Source organism: Anastrepha obliqua, chromosome 5, assembly GCF_027943255.1.
Source record: "Anastrepha obliqua isolate idAnaObli1 chromosome 5, idAnaObli1_1.0, whole genome shotgun sequence".
Lineage (NCBI taxonomy): Eukaryota > Metazoa > Arthropoda > Insecta > Diptera > Tephritidae > Anastrepha > Anastrepha obliqua.
The window spans coordinates 111,780,057-111,799,155 of record NC_072896.1 but is presented as its reverse complement, the minus strand read 5'-3'; the positions used below and the strand labels follow the sequence as shown (position 1 = coordinate 111,799,155).

Sequence of the window (19,099 nt, the reverse complement as noted above, 5' to 3'; positions counted from 1 at the left end):
GAAAAAGGTTTATGGCGATGATTGTCCATCTCGTGTCAGAGTTCATGAGTGGCTTACACGTTTCAGAGATGGTTGTGAGGACATAAATGACAATGAACATACGGGCCGTCCAAAATCAGTAATCACCGAAAAGTCCATCAAAATTATTTGAAAATTTATCAAAAATGAACTGAGATCATCGTTGAAATTCTTAGAATCGGAGTTGAATATCACTAAAACATCGATTTATCCCATCTTAACTGATCATTTGGGCTTACGAAAGGTCTGTGTATGTTTCAATCCGCACAAGTTAACTGAGGACCAAAAATTGCTCAGAATTCAACCTTCAAAAGACCTCATTAAAGAGGTGGGAAAATACGAGAACTTCCTTTACAACATTGTAACTGGTGATGAAACGTGGTTTTCCAACATGAACCTGAAACCAAGCGTCAAAGTGCCGAATGGAAGGTCACAGATGAGCCACCACCCAAAAAAATCGCGTTTGGAGAATTCAAAAATCAAGTCGATGCTCATTTGTTTTTACGATTCCACAAAGAGTTCGTGCCAATGGGCTAAACCGTCAATGCAATTTTCTATCTTGGCGTTTTGAAGCGTTTGTTGCATCGCATTCCTCGAATTCGCCCTGAATACCGCGAAGGAGGAAGCTGACGCTTATTGCATGTAAATGCATTAACTCATCGACTCATTGACTAGAAATCGCATTTTAACCTTCAATCACTCACCGCATTCGCCTTAAATGGCTCCCTGTGACTTCTATTTATTCGGAAAATTGCATTTGGCTATGAAAGGAAAACGTTTTGCGTCCATACACGGCTTGTACCGACATCCTGAAGTACATTCCGGTCAATTACCTGAAACACTCTTTCGAAAAACTTTAAGATCGCGCAAAACCTTGTATCGTGGCCAGAGTGGACTATTTTGAATAAATAACACGAAGTTATCAGAACGAAGCTCCTGTCGTTTCGATTTTAGCTCAGTCTTGAACTTCACCTTGTATAATCTACTACAATAAGTACAATTTCGTTCGAGAACTATACCTATACTTAGCGAAATAATAATAGAGTCAATTATGAAATACTATGTATTTCTTGCCTATTTAAGTATGCAACAAAAAATCTTGGTTTTATTACAGCTAAAATAGCTGAGAAAATAAATAGGCACAAAAATGTAGTACTTCATTATTTAAACCTAGGTGAAAATTATGGAAAGAAGAAAACTTCTGGCAGAAAACCAATACTTTCTCAACGAGACTTAAGGGGTTAGGTGGGTTACAGAGGTTCAAAAAAAGGGTATTTTTACTATTTTTTTTTAATATATACAATCATATATTTTATTTAAACAATTCAGCATATCAAAGATACAAATTTAAACAGTATTTTGTGAAATTTTTATTTAAAAATTCCGAAAACTCAGCCGTTGGTACCTCATCTCCCTTAACGTCTCACAAAAAAATGCTCTTGCCGTGGACAGCATAACTCATTATTGGTTCATTTAAAATCAAAAAACCAAAAATATTTCGTTAGTACATGGATAAATCTCGTTACTGGACGAAGGAAAAAAAAAAAAATTTAATTTGAATTTTTGACAGACTTTGAACAAAAAAACACATTTTTTGGTCAAATTTACGTCATGTGTTGGCTCGAAAAAATTAGTTGTAATAAAAATAAAAAAAAATCCTTCGTTCAATAACTTGATAATGTTATTCCAAAGATGTGTGCAAAATTTGAACAAAATCGCTTCATAACTTTTCGAGAAATCGTGTCCACCGACTTAAAAAATGGAGTTTTGAGATAAACGCGTATACCTGCGAAACGCTGCACTGACATGGCCTGATGGGCGGAACTTCTGAAGGGTCTATCTCGTAGAATTTTACTCGGATCAATTTGAAATTTTAGGAGAATATTTTAAACATATTATACTATTTAATAAGACAAAAAAAAATCGATTTTTTGAAATTTTCAAACCCACCTAACCCCTTAAGAGAAATGCGTCGACTTACAGTGAATAAAATGTACAGCCCATCTGAAATTCAGTGCTTACTTAGCCACAAAATTTCTGAGCACAAATTTAGCAAATTAAGCAAAAAGCAGACGATAGCTTTAAGTACATTAATCTCACTCCTAAGCCCATGCGATGTTTAAATTTGCAGAAAACTACCAGTTTTGGGGCGAAGAGTGGCAAAAGGTAACATTTTCTGATGAGCAAAAGTTTTGCCTAGGTGGTCTCGACAATTGTCAAAAATATTGGCAAGACAAGCGGAAGGCTAAAGAAATGCGATTGACTCGAAACGGCGCCGGCGGTTCGCTAATGATTTGGGTTGCTATTGGATATCATGGTAAGATGCCAATTTGGATGAGGTCCTTATTGATTTCGCAGCTGAAGTAAGTGAATCCAAATGGATAATTCAACAGAATAAAACAGCAGTTCGCAGCGCGAAAATAACTAAGGAGAAATATCGAATATGTGAGAAATCAATTAATTGTTGTACGAAATTCCTTTTCACACTTTTTCAAGGAAAATCTTTTTCTCGGAGAGTTTATAAAGGGTGGTTAAGTTTCAAGGGCCGATGTTGATTTTGAATAAAATACAATTTTTTTAAGAAATTATTGTCATTTCTCTTCATTATGATAATATTGGTATAGTTCAATTACGTATGGGACAAAATATTGGCCAAATGGCCGCCACGGGCTCGGCGGCACACCTCCATCCGATGGTCCAAATTTTAGATGACGCTGAGGCATAATTGAGGTTCTATGCCGTTAATGTGCCGAACTATCTCATCCTTTAGCTCTTGAATTGTTGCGGGCTTTTCGACGTACACCTTTTCTTTCAAATAACCCCATAGAAAGAAGTCCAACGGTGTCAAAACACATGATCTTGACGGCCAATGGACATCGCCGCGACGTGAGATTATTCGGCCATCAAATTTTTCGCGCAAAAGAGCCATTGTTTCGTTAGCTGTGTGACAAGTGCCACCGTCTTGTTGAAACCACATATCGTCACATCCATATCTTCCAATTCGGGCCATAAAAAGTTCGTTATCATCTCACGATAGCGAACACTATTCACAGTAACTGCCTGACCGGCCTCATTTTGGAAAAAATACGGCCCAATGATGCCGCCGACCCATAAACCGCACGAAACAGTCACTCTTTGTGGGTGCATTGGTTTTTCGGCAATCACTCTTGGATTATCATTTGCCCAAATGCGGAAATTCTGTTTATTGACGAATCCACTGAGGTGAAAATCTGCCTCATCACTGAAGATGATTTTCTTCGAAAATTGGTCATTCACTGTTGCCATTTCCTGCCACCATTCTGACCATTGACGACGCTTGAAATGGTCAAGAGGCCTTAGTTCTTGAGTCAATTGCACCTTGTAAGCGTGTAAGTGCAAGCATTTATGCATAATGTTCATCAACGACGAGCGTGAGAGGTGCAATTGTTGGGCACGACGACGAGTTGAGGTGGACGGCTCTTCAACCACACTATCGCGAACAGGAGCAATATTTTCTGCACTATCGCGAACAGGAAAATATTTCTACAGACCTGGTTTGCTCAAACTTTTGCACAATTTTTCCGATTTTACGCACATTTGGAGATTAAATTGACCGAAAAAATCACGAAGTGCGCGATATGCATTTTGATTTGAACGCCCGTTTTCATATTAAGCCTAAACAACTTTAACGCGTTGCTCGATTGTGTATCCTTCCATGGTTCAAATTGAATTAGTCTGAATTGAAAAATGTCAAATGAAATGCAGAAAAAAACTTAATGTTTAGGTGTGGTTCACATTCAACATCAGCCCTTGAAATTTAACCACCCTTTAGTTGGATGATTTTTTATTCTCTAAAAAATTAAATACCGTATGAGAGAAGGCTTGGTATACATACATACGTAGCTCATGTGCTGAAGAATAAAACGATTTTTTTTTTCAAATTGTTTTCCTTATTTAAATTTTTAAATTTTCAGGGACTTAATAGTGCTCCATCGTGGAAGCTATAAATTATCAAAACTAAAAAATTCGCTTCAATGCGCATAAAATGCAAAAGAGTTTTCTCTGAAATAAGTGCAGATACCTTGAATTTTTATAATCTTTTTTTACTGATCTCCAAGAAACCCTCGTATGGTCTTCAGTCCATAGCCGTTGAAAGCAATTGAACTTGAAATGCGTGCGAAAATTTAGCAAACTGCTTAGCAATACCTTTTTACCAAATTTTGCCATTCATTCACTAACGTAAATTTTGTTCGTAATTACACGTAATGTGCACACACACATACATACATATGTACGTATGTGAATGTAGGCACATTTTTCGCCTAAGTTGTAAACAAGTGAATTGCACGTCACCCCATAAAAACAGCCGCAACAATAAGCAAGCCAATGGCCACTACGAGCACATTCGCACATCGTTGGTCTCTTCACCTCCAATTGAGTGCCATCACTGGAAGTGGTTTTCAGGCACTCGATGCGCAAAAGCAAAAGCACGGCAACAACAGCAAAAACAACAGTAATAGGCATTGCTGTTCACAAGCACCCAACAGCCATCGCTCATTTGGTTGTTTATATGCATCTGTATCTGTGTGTGAATGTACGCAATTGTGGACTCACTTCAAAAGCAGCCGAGTGGCCACACTAACAATTACTTTTACGTATTATTACCACGACCTTACGTAATACAAATTTGGTTAAACTTGGTGCTGTCCACGCTGTCCATTGAAGATGGCGTTGGCAAATTGGTGGCGAGCTCGGTATGTGGATTGCAGTTAAGTACGATTTTGGTTGGTGAATGTTTAGATTTTGTTGGTGTTGTTATTAGTAAAAGTTGCATTGCAAATAATTTGTGAGTACTTCTACAAGTTTCTGCAGCCTCATCGTCTTCCAAAATGCTCCGAATAGCTAAGTGTTTCTGTTAGTACGAGTGGCCAGAGCTGGGGCAATAAAACAAACAAAAACGCAACCTGATCACTCTATCTGCCTGTTTATTGGTCAACTAGTAAAGCCTTCTTGCAATGAACAGTTTGGTCTTTTGGTGCTCGCCTTCAACAGCATCGTCGACGCGTCGCCTTGCCATCAACTTAATCAGCTGGTCATTTGTTATAGTTGCTTTTTTACAATTATTGTGCCACTTTTCGTTCCCTTAGACTTGTGTTGTTAATTTGGAGGAGGTTGATAATTCAATTATATATTTTGGTAAAAATCATTAAATATTTTTCGTTGAGAAAAAGTGTCATTTTTTAAATAAATACCATATAACAAGCAAATATCAAGTATCTCCATTTATAAATCAGTTCAAGTGCGATTAGATTCGGGTAGGGAATTTCACCACACTTAAAACTATTTTGTGGTAATTACAATCAATTTATAGCCAATAGCAAGGAAGATGGATTTACAAGGATTGGCCAATAACTATGGTGAAAAAGAAAATTGTGTGGGGAAGCTCAGCTCGCACGTCGCGGGGGACTCGGCAGCCGAATTCCGCACAATTACTTAACACAAATTCACACACTCGTCCAATCAGATGGCAACGAAGCAAAGAAGTGGAGACTGAGTTGATTTTTTTTTCATAAATCACTAAGCCAATCATATCGCCAACCGAACTCTGCGCCACTATTTCACATATATACACACACTCATCCAGTCGGCCGTCGATCAGACGGCAACGAAGTGCCATTGTGTTAAGTTTTTTTCGTATAACACCAACACAATCCTAGTTTTTTCGTAAACAAACCGCTTCGCGACCCCAGATATACGTCAGCCTATCAGCTGATTCTGTCGAACTCGCTGAGAGCTAGATAATGGTCTGTTATTTGCCACACCTTTTCAATTATTTTCACCATGGCCAATAGGTTTCTGGGGTGGTGAAATTCTTTATCCGAGTTTTGTTAGACGAACTGCAATCTCAGCCTGCTTGACCTGTTACGTTCGTTAGTAAAGTCATCTTGTGCTTTGATGCCTTAAAGTCAGTGAGCGGAAATTCAATATTGAATTGTGGACAGATTTCACTGAGGCCACTGTTCACATTAACTGTAACTTTACTGTTGATCTACACCGGATTTTGGCCCGCTCTAGTTTGGAATATGCTGCGTTTATTTGGAGACCACACCACAAATGCTTAAAAGTGCCTTTGAAATTTGCACTGATACCATTCGAGTTTTCTGATCTTATTCCACCTTACAACTCTGGTTTGCTTTTAATCACCTTGAAGTTTTTAGAAAGTATTGGGTTGCTGCGTAAGTTCATAGCGTTTTTATATTTTCTTTTATTTTACAACGATTTGTTGTTGCTGTTTGGCAAAGGGTAAGTATCCATTCGATAGAACTCTATTTGCTCTACAAAACTATGTTAGTTTTATTTTTGAGTTATTTAATTTTTTATTAGTTTTGAGGCTTAGAAATGGAATACCCAGGAGGCAAAAATCGACATTTTCGACACCTGCTCTTCTTTGCTTTTCTTCGAGGTCAATAAGCTGCCGAAGCGGCTTGGGACATTTGCGACGTATATGCAGAAGGTGTCATAGGCGAGTCTAAAGCACCGAAATGGTTTACAAAGTTCAAAAATTGCGACTTTGGCGTAAGGCTTTCTGAATTCGATGAAGAACGCCTCAAATCACTTTTGTAAGAGAACGGTCGCCAAACCAGTCGTAAAATTTCGGAAAAAATGAAATGCGATCATAAAACGATTTTCAATCACCTTTTTTCAATGGGATTTACCAAAAAATTGGGAGCCTGGGCGTCTCACGAGCTCAACGAAAAAAAAAACAAACAAAGTCGGCTTCAAATTGCTTCTCAACATCTCGACCGCCATCGAGCAATACGCAGTCATAAGCAGCGTTTTTGTACAGAATCGTCACGTAAGATGAGAAAAAAACGTAAGCAAAGAAAGCAGTGAGTGGTTCCTGGAGATACGCCAAAGCCGAGAGTCAAACTGGATCTTCATCCAAAAAAGTTCATGATATGTATATGCCCTCCCAGGGCATGGTGCACTGGAAAATGCTCGAAAAGAATGCCATGACTAACGAGGAGCTCTACATTGCCCAGTTACACCGCGTGAATGAGGTTATTCGATTGAAAAGACCTTAAACCCTACTCCTCCACGGCCAAGCCAGGCTCGATGTTGCACAAGTCGTCAACGCCGCACTCCAAGAGCTCGAATGAGAGGTCCTTCAGCATCCGACAAGCGAGGTCAGGTATTCTTCGGACCTTCCACAGACCAAAGGATTACCATCTTTTCCGCTCCCTGTCAAGCCATATGATAACAGAGAGGGCTTTAAAAACTGGCTCAACAATTTATTTGAGACCAGACGAAGCGATTTTTGGCGGAACGGCATCAACAAATTAGTCGAGAGGTGGAAAGAGGTTACAAACAGCAGTGGCGAATATATAATTGATTAACTTATTGATATAATTATTGTTTTTTGTTTAATTAAATGTCTTCGGTAAAAACGCTACGAATTAAACGAACCCAACCTAATAGAAGATCGATTCTGTTAAAGAAAATGTCGAAAAAATCACAGAAATAATCGAAGTTGACCGGCATATTAATAGTCGTAGTATCGCCAAGGAGAAGAATGAAAATAAAGCAGTTTTAAACGATTTGCGCAAAAATTTTACCCAATAATAATGTATTTCTTTCTCCAATCCTTTAACAGTACACAATAATTCTAGTGTTGCTCCCGCATTTGAAAATATCCTTGGTTATACCCCGAAGTTAGCGCTATCACTACGATTGTTACAACTTCCTTGACATCCTCTTTTTTTCTTTTAAGTGCGTCTTCTTTTTGAGGAATAAGAAAATATCGCAAGGCACTACACCATGGCTATAGAGTGGGTCCGAATCGCATTGCTAGGGGTTTATGTGACATCTTTTTTAAGCTAGCTTTGTGCTAACTTACAGCCTGTCTCGCTAGCTTTAAAGCAGAGTGATCCGCTTAGGATTTTTCACCAAACTTCGGCCTATACGAGGAGTGTTCAAAAAGTATCGCGAATTTTGAATTTTCGCTGGTTACGTATATTCGAATTTCGATTTTTTTGTGGCGATATGTTGGTACTCATGTCTCTCACTCATGCCGATGAGTTCGGCCATTTTGAATGTTCAGTTAATTGTTGACAGCTGCTTTGCTTGCACGTGCTTCGGCTCGTCTTCGATTTTTACCTTTGCAAAAAGGTGGATCAAAGAACCTAGATCAAATTTTGTGTGTAAAACGAAATTGAGTGCGCGGATGCATTCCGAATGTTGACTGTATAATACGGAGAAGCTACTTTGGACCAAAGCAACGTTTATCGGTGCTACAAAATGCTCTCAGAAGGCCGAGAAGATGTGAACGACGAAAAGCATGTCGGACGACCGAGCACTTCAACAACAGACAAAAAAATTGATGAAGTGAAGGAAATGGTATTGGCCAATCGTCGAACCACCATTAGAGAAGTTTCTGAGGACTTAGACATATCGATTGGCTCGTGCCATTCGATTTTTTTTCAATGGTTTGGGCATGAGACGGCTCGCCGCAAAATTCGTACCAAAACTGCTCAATTTCGACCAAAAGCAGCATCGCATGAACATTGCTAATGAGATGTTGGACTCTGTCCGCGGCGACCCAAATTTGCTCCAGAGAGTCATAACTGGTGACGAATCGTGGGTGTATGAAAGCTGCCGCATGAACCAAGACCGAAAAAAGCGCGCCAAGTTCGGTCGAATGTAAAAGTTTTGCTTACCGTTTTCTTCGATTGCACGGGCGTTGTGCATCATAAGTTCTTGCCACAGGGTAAAATGGTCAATAAGGAATATTACCTACAAGTTATGCGGGATTTGCGCGAAGCAATTCGCCAGAAACGCCAAAAATTGGGTATTGCATCACGATAACGCCCCTTCTCACACATCGTTGCTTGTGCGCGACTTTTTGGCCAAAAACAACACACTAATGATGCCACAGCCACCGTATTCCCCAGATCTGGCCCCCTGTGACTTTTTCTCGTTCGCGAAACTGAAGAGACCCATGAAAGGACGACGCTACGCTACGATTGACGAGATAAAGACGGCACCGAAGGAGGAGCTGAGCAAGATAAAAAAATGATTTTTTGAAGTGCTCCGAAGATTGCAAAAAACGTTGGCACAGGTGCATAATATCTCATGGGGATTACTTTGAAGGAGACAAAGTAGATACCAATGTATAAATAAATAATTTTTGAAAAAACACAAAATTCGCGATACTTTTTGAGCACACCTCGTACAGTCACTTTCTGACCGTGTCATCATGCTTCGTGAATGAATTGAGAATCCTCGGAGTGCGAAATGAAACTCGTTGATCATCAGATTTTAACTTCCAAACAAAAATTAGGTGAGGTAGCTCTACTGATTTATTTATTTTTATTTTTATTTATTTTTTTTTTTCAATTTAAAACGGCAATATTTTGGCGCATTCGATATACGAGGGAAAGTATTAGCTTCTAGCAAAATTTTTTATCTGTATTATAAATTCCCTCCCATCTTAAAAGGCCATGAGCCTGAGTGTGTCCCACAGTGGACAACCGCTTCAACCTAACCGAACCTATAAATTCTTTTGGAATAAATCCAAAGAAAATCTTTAAGGGATTTGCATGTTACAAATTTTGAAGGACATTGTTTGTTGGTGTATATCTTCTTCTTCTTAATTGGCGCAATAACCGCTTACGCGATTTTGGCCGAGATTAACAAAGCGCGCCAGTCGTTTCTTTCTCGTGCTAAGCGGCGCCAATTGGACACACCAAGTAAAGCCAAGTTCTCCACCTGATCTTTCCAACGCAGAGGAGGCCTTCCTCTTCCTCTGCTACCACCAGCTTGTACCGCATCGAATACTTTCAAAGACGGAGCGTTTGTATCCATTCGGACGACATGACCCAGCCAATGAAGCCGCTGGATCTTTATTCGCTGCGCTATGTCTATGTCGTCGTAAAGCTCATACAGCTCATCGTTCCATCGTCTACGATATTCGCCGTTGCCAACGTGCAAAGGTCCAAAAATCTTACGCAGAATCTTTCTCTCGAACACTCCAAGCGTCGCTTCATCGGATGTTGTCATCGTCCAAGCTTCTGCGCCATACGTTAGGACGGGCATGATGAGAGTCTTGTAGAGTGTTAGTTTTGTTCGACGAGAGAGGACTTTACTGCTCAGTTGCCTACTTAGTCCAAAATAGCACTTGTTGGCAAGAGAGATTCTACGTTGGATTTCAAGGCTGACATTGTTATCGGTGTTAATGCTTGTTCCTAAATACACGAAGTCTTTTACAACCTCAAAATTATAACTGTCAACAGTGACGTGGGTGCCGATACGCGAGTGCACCGACTGTTTGTTTGAAGACAGGAGGTACTTCGTTTTGTCCTCGTTCACCACCAGACCCATTCGCTTTGCCTCTTTATCCAGTTTGGAGAAGGCAGAACTAACAGCGCGGTTGTTACGGCCGATGATGTCAATATCATCGGCGTACGCCAGCAATTGTACGCTCTTATAAAAAATTGTGCCTGAGCGATTAAGTTCTGCGGCTCGTACGATGCTCTCCAACATCAGGTTAAAGAAGTCACACGACAGCGAGTCACCCTGTCTGAAACATCGTTTGGTATCAAACGGCTCGGAGAGGTCCTTCCCAATTCTGACGGCGCTGCTGGTGTTGAGCAACGTCATCTTGCATTGCCGTATTAGTTTTGCGGGGATACCAAATTCAGACATAGCGGCATACAGGTAACTCCTTTCCGTACTGTCGAATACAGCTTTGAAATCGACGAAAAGATGGTGTGTGTCGATTCTCCTTTCATGGGTCTTTTCCAAGATTTGGCGTATTGTGTTGGTGTATATCGATTTGTTGTTAAAATTGTACTGAATCGACCCTTAAAACACATAGTTACATTGAATAGTGAGTCCAATAGAGAATTTCTCTTGCCAATAATAGTTGTTTTCTGTGATGTATGAAAGAAAATATTAAAAAAAGGGCGGCTTTCCTCAAAGTTTAAATTGGAATTTTCAATTGTCGAAAGCTCACTCGCTAGGAAAAGAGAGGCTTACACTATGACTGGGCTCACAATGACCATCGAATTGGTTTCAATTATTTTCGCAAAAGAGGGTAAAATGTAGTAATATTTAGTTTATTATTTTATTTTTATTTCGCTGTTTTAGTTGTTTGTTACTTCTTCTTTGCATCATTTTTTGGCCCATTTATCTTTGCACGAATTGTAATTGAAGAAGACTGCGGCTACTTGCTGCCATGAAATGGAAAGTACAATTACATACATTCTCACATTCATATGCATGCACACACTCGCATATCGATATGAATATTTTCGAAGTAATTAAATTGCGATTGACCGCACTGACCGATTTACAGGCAAAAAAAAGCCAGAGTGAAGCAAAAAGCGTGCGCCACTGCGTCAATTCGTTCCACTTTAATTTGGCATTTCATGTGCAGCTACTTTTGAATTTAATGTATTTTTTCGTTGTTTTTTGTTGCAATGTTTTCATAATTTTTTGCTTTCCTGTTGATTTTTTTATTACAAGTCATTGGCGTTGGTGGATTATTATGCAACATTTTGTTGACCATTAAGTTTACGCAGATTTCATTACCACCAATACAACGGCACGTTAAAGTGGAGGTAATATCCATACGAAAAACAACACCAACAGTGGTGCGAGTAATGACAAGTGGTATTATTAATTATATGATTGCATGGTCCGGTTAGATTTTATAGTTTTTCCAACGTCGGTGGAGTGAAGAACGAAGGTGTGTAGTTATGTATGTATAAGTATATGTACATGTCAGCGACAGCATATGTACGTAGAGCATAAGGAGTTATTGGTAAGATATAGTGGCTTTGTGGAAACACAAGACCCATAAAAAATTAAAAAATGTTGTGTTCATTGAGTGTCTTAGAAAAGTATGAAATACACATTTGTTAAATTTTTTTTTCCTTGTATGTTCCATGAAAATCCCTATGAGAAGTTAACGACACCAAAATTTTCATAAATCCAAATAATTTAAAAGTGCTGGTAATTGTTGGCAGTTATAACTATCAAATTTTAATCGACTTTATATACTTACTAGCAAACCCGGCCCGCTTCGCTGGGCACACTAAAATAGAATAATAGAATAGAATAGATATGGTTTAGAACAGAAAAGATATGGTTTTCATATTATTTATTTCTTTATTCAATACCACGTTTTGGTCTCTATCTCGAGACCCTAGTCACGGAGCGGCATGAAAAATACTCTGAACTAAAGCACTCATCAACAGCTTCCATTTAATACCCATATTGTACATACACATTGTAGGGTCCACGTGTTGGTCTCTATCTCGAGGCCCTAGTCACGGAGCGGCATGAAAAATACTCTGTACTAAAGCATTCACCAATAGCTTCCATTTCATACCCATATTGTACATACACATCCGAAGGTTACCCGGGTCTACGTTTTGACCTATATCTCGAGCCCTATCCACCAATAGGCATCCAAGCTATATGTAAACCATCTTCAATACCTACTTAACAATGTGTGTAAGTTTGGCCGGTTAGCGAACACACACAAAAAGTTGACTTTATTTTATATATAAGATGAAATTAGCCACTAATTTCAACCTCGAGGACAAGCCAAGCATAATTATTGCCAAAAGTTTGTATGTAAGTTTCAGTAGGTAGGTAGATAGATAGGTAGGTGAAATGGCTGAAGTACCACACTGGCACTCCCCAAGTAGGCGTTTTGATACCATTGTGAGACCTCCAACGGGCAGATAACTACAGCCAGCCAGAGCTGTTGATTTAATGGAGAAGATGGATGGGATTTACCAAAGTTTCAGTAAGAAAATAAAAAAACCGGCGGCCGCCGCAGTCGAATGGACCGAAAATATTTATTCTAAAAGGGGTCGCTCCTCAGCAGGCAATGGGAAACCTCCGAGTGTATTTTTGCTATGAAAGAGGTCCTTATAATAATTGTTGGTCCCTCTAATTGTAGAAAAACATCAGAACGCACGCCACAAATAGGAGGAGGAGTTCGACCTAATATACAATAAAAGCGCCAATTACTAACGCGTGATTTTTTAGCTATTATCTTTTTAAACAGATGGTTTAAACACCTGACGCACGTTTCGTGTGTTATTTCACTGTCAAACATCTTCAGTTTGGTCTATCATTTAACCATGAATCGTCTTACAAACGAACAACGCTTGCAAATCATTGCATTTTATTATATTGTAAAAATGCGTTTTCTGTTAAGAAAGTTTATCGCGCGCTTCTTCCATTTTATGGTCAGTTTAATCGACCCGCTGAAGCGGCTATTCGAGCTATTGTGACTAAATTTAGAACCAAATTTACATTATTGGACATCAAACCACCACCAGGCTTACGTAAAGTGCGAACTGAAGAAAGTACCGGCCAGTGTTAATGATAACCATCAATTATCGATTCGTCGCCGTTCGCAGCAATTGGGCCTCTGTTACTCAACAACGTGGAAAATTTTGCGAAAGAATTGAAGCCGAACGACCTACCGCAACGCAGAATTTTTGGTGAATGGGCTTTTGGAAAGTTGGCCGAAGATCCAATTTTTATCGAGAAATTGTGTTCAGCGATGAAGCTCATTTTTGGATCAATGGGTACGTAAACAAGCAGAATTGTCGATTTTGGAGTGAAGATCAGACAGCAGAATTGTAAGAGCTTCCAATGTATCGAAAAGGTCACAGTTTGGTGCGGTTTATGGGCTGAAGGTATCATTGGACCGTATTTCTTCAAAGATGCTGCGAATCGTAACGTAACTGTGAATGGTGAGCGCTACCGTGAAATGATATCCAACTTTTTTTTTGCCCAAAATGCAAGAGCTTGACTTGTATGACATGTGGTTTCAACAAGACGGTGCCACATGCCACACAGCACGCGTAGCAATGGACTTGTTAAGAGGGGAGTTCGATGAACATTTTATTTCACGTTCGGGACCTGTCAATTGGCCACCCAGATCGTGCGATATAACGCCTTTAGATTATTTTTGGTGGGGCTATGTTAAAGCTCATGTCTACTCAGTCAAGCCTGCTTCAGTTAACGCATTTGAAGACAACATTAAAGCATTTATATGTGAGATACCGGCCGAAACATTGGAAAACGTATGCCAAAATTGGACTAAGCGGATGGACCATTTGAAGCGCAGTCGCGGTCAACATTTGCATGAAGTAATCTTCAAACATTAAATTATATGAACTGTACTATCGATTTAAATAAAAAATTCATGCATTTTTCTGAATTTTACGAGTATTTTTTTGAAAAAATTTCTTATAGCTCTTAAAAAATCACCCTTTACTTAAATCGAGTATTTAGTAATAGTCCGGGAGCCAGGGGTCATTTTGACCTCATCATTTCATGCCCACTGATTTTAATACTGAAGGCAGACGCCATCCAATGGATGACGAAACCAATCGTCAGCTGGTCCAGTAGCGGTGGGTACGTACGTGGGATGCTGCGAAACGTATCGAAAAAAAAATGTTAACAACTCATTTAACACCGGCTGAAATTTTTTTGTGTATTGTTGACATTTAGTAATAGGTCTATCGATAAGTTCGTGCGGTTTTACAACAGATGGCGTAACTTGATTATTATTCCATCGATCCACATTTCCAAACATTCATTGGAGAGCTACTGTCGTAAGGCACAAACGTCAGTATAAGTTTTTTATTTGAAGCGTAAACAACAATATTTTTACCACACTTGAAAATGTCGAATTTCGTGCCAAATAATGTGTTTTTGCGGGGAATTCTTCTTCATTATTTTAATATGAAGAAAAAAGCAGCCGAAAGTCATCGTATCTTGGTGGAAGTTTATGGTGAGCATGCTCTAGCTGAGCGAACGTGCCAGAAGTGGTTTGCACGCTTTAAAAGTGGTGATTTTGGCTTGGAAGACGAAGAACGCGAGGGTGCGCCGCCAAAGTTCATGGATACCGAATTGGAGGAATTGCTCGATCAAGATCCGGCTCAAACGCAAGAAGAGGTTGCAAAAACTTTGGGAGTTGATCAATCAACCATTTCCAAACGTTTAAAAGCCATGGGAATGATCCGAAAGGTAGGCCATTGGGTGCCGTATGAATTGAAGCCAAGAGACGTTGAACACCGTTTTATGGCATGCGAACAACTGCTTCAACGGCACAAAAGAAAGGGTTTTTTGCATCGAATTGTGACTGGCGATGAAAAGTGGGTCCATTACGACAATCCAAAACGTCGGGCAACGTATGGATACCCTGGCCATGCTTCAACATCGACGTCGGCGCAGAATATTCATGGCCTGAAGGTTATGCTGTGTATCTGGTGGGACCAGCTGGGTGTTGTGTATTATGAGCTACTGAAACCGAATGAAACGATTACGGGGGATGTCTACCGACGACAATTGATGCGTTTGAGCCGAGCACTGCGAGAAAAACGGCCGCAATACGCCGATAGACACGACAAAGTTATTTTGCAACATGACAATGCTCGGCCACATGTTGCACAAGTGGTCAAAACATACTTAGAAACGCTCAAATGGGATGTCCTACCCCACCCGCCGTATAGTCCAGACCTTGCGCCATCTGATTACTATCTCTTCCGATCGATGCAACATGGCCTGGCTGACCAGCACTTCCGTAATTACGATGAAGTCAAAAAATGGATCGATTCGTGGATTGCGGCAAAACCGACCGAATTTTTCACAAAGGGAATCCGTGAATTGCCAGAAAGATGGGAAAAAGTAGTAGTAAGCGATGGACAATACTTTGAATATTAAATTTGTAACAATTTTACGTCAATAAAGTTTCAAATTTCGAAAAAAAACCGCACGAACTTAAACATAGTCCTATTAGAATAAAAAAGAAATAGTCAGCTACGTCGTAGAGGGGGGAAATACGTCAGCTGAACAGGCGAACTTGTAAAATAAATTAAAAAGTAAAACTACTTTATGCCGATTGAAATTTTTTTACATAATTTTGGACACATATGAAAATATAATAATAATAATAATATATCATTGCGTTCATACATCTCGGCGGCGCGTGGAATTTTCAATGCTTCGGCTGACTGTCTTCCCAGCTAACGTTCACTTTCGTTATTCATGAAAGCTAGTCCCAAATATAGTCAAGAATTTAACGGTATGGCTCGCGGACTATAAAAGGATCAGGATAATCTCGCAGATAACGTCTGAGCAAACTTCCCTTTGCTAGTCCACAAAATCAATACATTCTTCTCAAGTCACACATTCTTGCTTCATTTTAAAAATCGAATGCAAATTTAACAGAAAATGAAATAAAAAAAACTCAAAATCAGACCATTAAAAGTTAAGTAAGGAATTTTCCGTACTTAAATTTAAGTTTTATTGATTTCGAGAGTAAATAATTTTCTGCACTTCTTCACTGAGCGATAGTTGAACGTCACTCAGTGCGGCAGTTAGAATTTGGTAAGACTGTGTTTTTGCATCCAGAGCAAGGCGAATCTACTAAAGGTACTAGACCAACAACAATGTTTTTGTGCATTAGAATACCACAACAAAAGACAGTAGAGTAATAAATAAAATGCCGACTTTCTTCAATTCGTTTTTCAATTTTCAACTCTCATAAAAAGCGTAGTTTTATTGTCATTGACAAATTAAAAAATTGTCTTTGCACTGCTTTTCACTTGAAATTCGAAAGGCCTTTTATTTTTAATGCGAGTATTTAAAATCACAAAGCATTTGTATATTTTTTCACTACTGTGTCCACTTTCTTTAACAAAACTAAAACAAACAATGGATAATAGTGTACTTATGCTATTGTTGTTGTACTTTTTATTTTTATTTTTATTTTTTTTATTGCTTTGTAGTAATGTGGAAAAACGATGAGTATTCGCAACATGTCGCATTAAATTGAAATAAAAAAGATTCCCTGCATGGCTTAATCTTCACAGAAATACACAAATAAAATGTTTAACTGCCTAAGTGAAACACACACATACGCGCATGCTTATGCATAAAAAATCGTTGTGAGCGTCTGCCACAAAATAAGCGGCGTGGTTGGCTGAGCTGTTGGGTGCCGAGTTGATAAAAAGCGCCAAGCGCATGCGCAACGCGAAACATTTACGTGTCGAACGCGCGCTAGGTAAGCTCGTCTTTGGATTGTGCAAATGATTACATAACTGCAGGAAAAATAAAGAGTGCCATGAGAAATAAAATTGAAAAATTAAGAAATTAAATTGAAGTGCAGTATTAAAAATTAATTTAAAAATAATTAAACAATTATTAAAAATTAATTAAATGTTCACGAAAATAACTTGAAATCAAAAGCTCAGCAGGGTTTTATTTAATTAAAACTCAAATACGTATAAAAAAACCAAAGCAATTTGTATTAAATCACAAAAATATAAATTGTTAAAAGCTGTTTATTAATTCATAAAAAACGTCAATAAAAATTACATTTGCTATTATTTTAGAAAATTTGTTAATATTCGAAAAATTTCCTTCTTCCGCCTTCATTGCAGTTCCCGGAATCGAACAACTATTCAGAAAAATTTACAAAAATGAAAAGCCTCATCGTGTTTTGCACTCTCTTGGCGCTCGCATTGGCACATCCGCAACGTGAAGGTGCCGCGTACACCAACGAAGCCATCCGTCAGGCCCAACAGACCTTCCTCATACCGAAAGATGCACAAATTCAAAATGTACAAGAAGGCATTGAGCTGGGCGCATACGAAGCAATTCCCGGCAATCAACGGATAAATCTCTTCGAGATTCTCGGCGATCAAGTACCCTCAGAAGTGATAAACAATCTGCAAGCGCAAGTCGATCAGATTGGTAAGAATAAGTGAGCGTTGAGCGCGCAATCGACGGCGTGTTAACTAAATTGTAATTAAATTAATTTTTGTTTTTGTTATCTTCAATGCGAAAAATTCATTTATAATTATTTTTTGTTGAATTATAATAGTTTCTATGAAAATTTGAAAAAATAAATATTTAAAAAAAAAATCAAAAAACAAGAAATGTTTTTTGCCTATCTTCAGCTAAGTTTAGACAACAGGAAATCAAACTGAGATGTAAAATCAATAGCGAAAAAGTGAAAGTCAATTCATTTATTTGGCAATTATCCATGGGAGCCAAGAAAGTCCCACGACATGCAGCCTAACGAGTTCGTTAGCTATTTTTGCTCATTTCCTACTTTGATCAGGCATAGATGTCTAACTCATGCATAACAATGTGGCTCGCAGTGTATGTGAATGTACGGCTAACAAAAGATTTAATTTTTTTTTCTATTTATTTTTATTTCTATTTATTTTATTTTGTTTGTATTTTTTATTTTTATTTCTATTTTCTTTTTTTCCCCCAAAAGTTTTTTTATTTTTTTGTTGTAACCTTTTTCTAATGCGCGGCATATCTGCCGCTTTCACTATGTCTTTATCGATCGTGATCGTGGCCACCGGCTATGATCGCCTTAAGCGTAATTCAATGCTTGGTAACGACGTAACACAACGGGAAGCACAGATATGTGGACGAGACCGCTGCTGCACAGTCGTTGCATGCTAATTACCCACACCAAGTCCGAGCGAATACAAAGTGTATTCATAAATCAATGCATAGCATGGAAACGCATAAAATATTGTATTATTATTTGCTGTTGATGTCATGTCTGGTGTAATTATGAATTCTTGAATAGTTGGTGGACAGGTGATGCGGTTCGCAGATGTGTAATTACATACATACATACATATAGTAATAAATGGAAATTAGTTAAGTCATTTTATTTTATTTTATTTTATCTTTTTTATATTCTTTTATTTAATTTTATTTTATGATTATTTTGATTCTATTTGGTTTTGTATTTCTAATTTAATTTAATTTTTTTATTTTATGCTACATTTTTGTATTATTTAGGTTTATTTTATTTGGTTTTGTCCCCTGATACCTGTAAACGGCCATTTTTCTCCTGATTTTCATTAAAATTATTTAAAATGAAGAAGTCAATATATTTTTTTTTCAAAATTGGCATACAGTTTATTTATATATTAGAATAATATAATTTTTTTTTTAATCATTTAAAATGGCGGATGTACACTCAATTCTTCCAGGAAGGTCGCAGCGGGGCATCTCAATCGGCGGGCATTCTAGCATC

General features: G+C 38.4%; 1 protein-coding gene across 2 annotated transcripts; it reads left to right on the top strand.

Annotated features, from left to right (window-relative positions):
• The first annotated feature begins 4,730 nt into the window (after positions 1-4,730).
• Positions 4,731-17,872, top strand: LOC129248275 (uncharacterized). 2 transcript variants are annotated; one of them, XM_054887762.1, is made up of 2 exons: positions 4,731-4,751; positions 17,475-17,872. In XM_054887762.1, the coding sequence occupies exon 2, from the start codon at positions 17,514-17,516 to the stop codon at positions 17,799-17,801; it is 288 nt and encodes a 95-aa protein (XP_054743737.1). In that variant the 5' UTR covers positions 4,731-4,751; positions 17,475-17,513; the 3' UTR covers positions 17,802-17,872. The 2 variants fall into 2 exon arrangements, with proteins under 2 accessions (XP_054743737.1, XP_054743736.1); XM_054887761.1 differs by lacking the exon at positions 4,731-4,751 and adding an exon at positions 17,042-17,095.
• Positions 17,873-19,099: the final 1,227 nt, after the last annotated feature.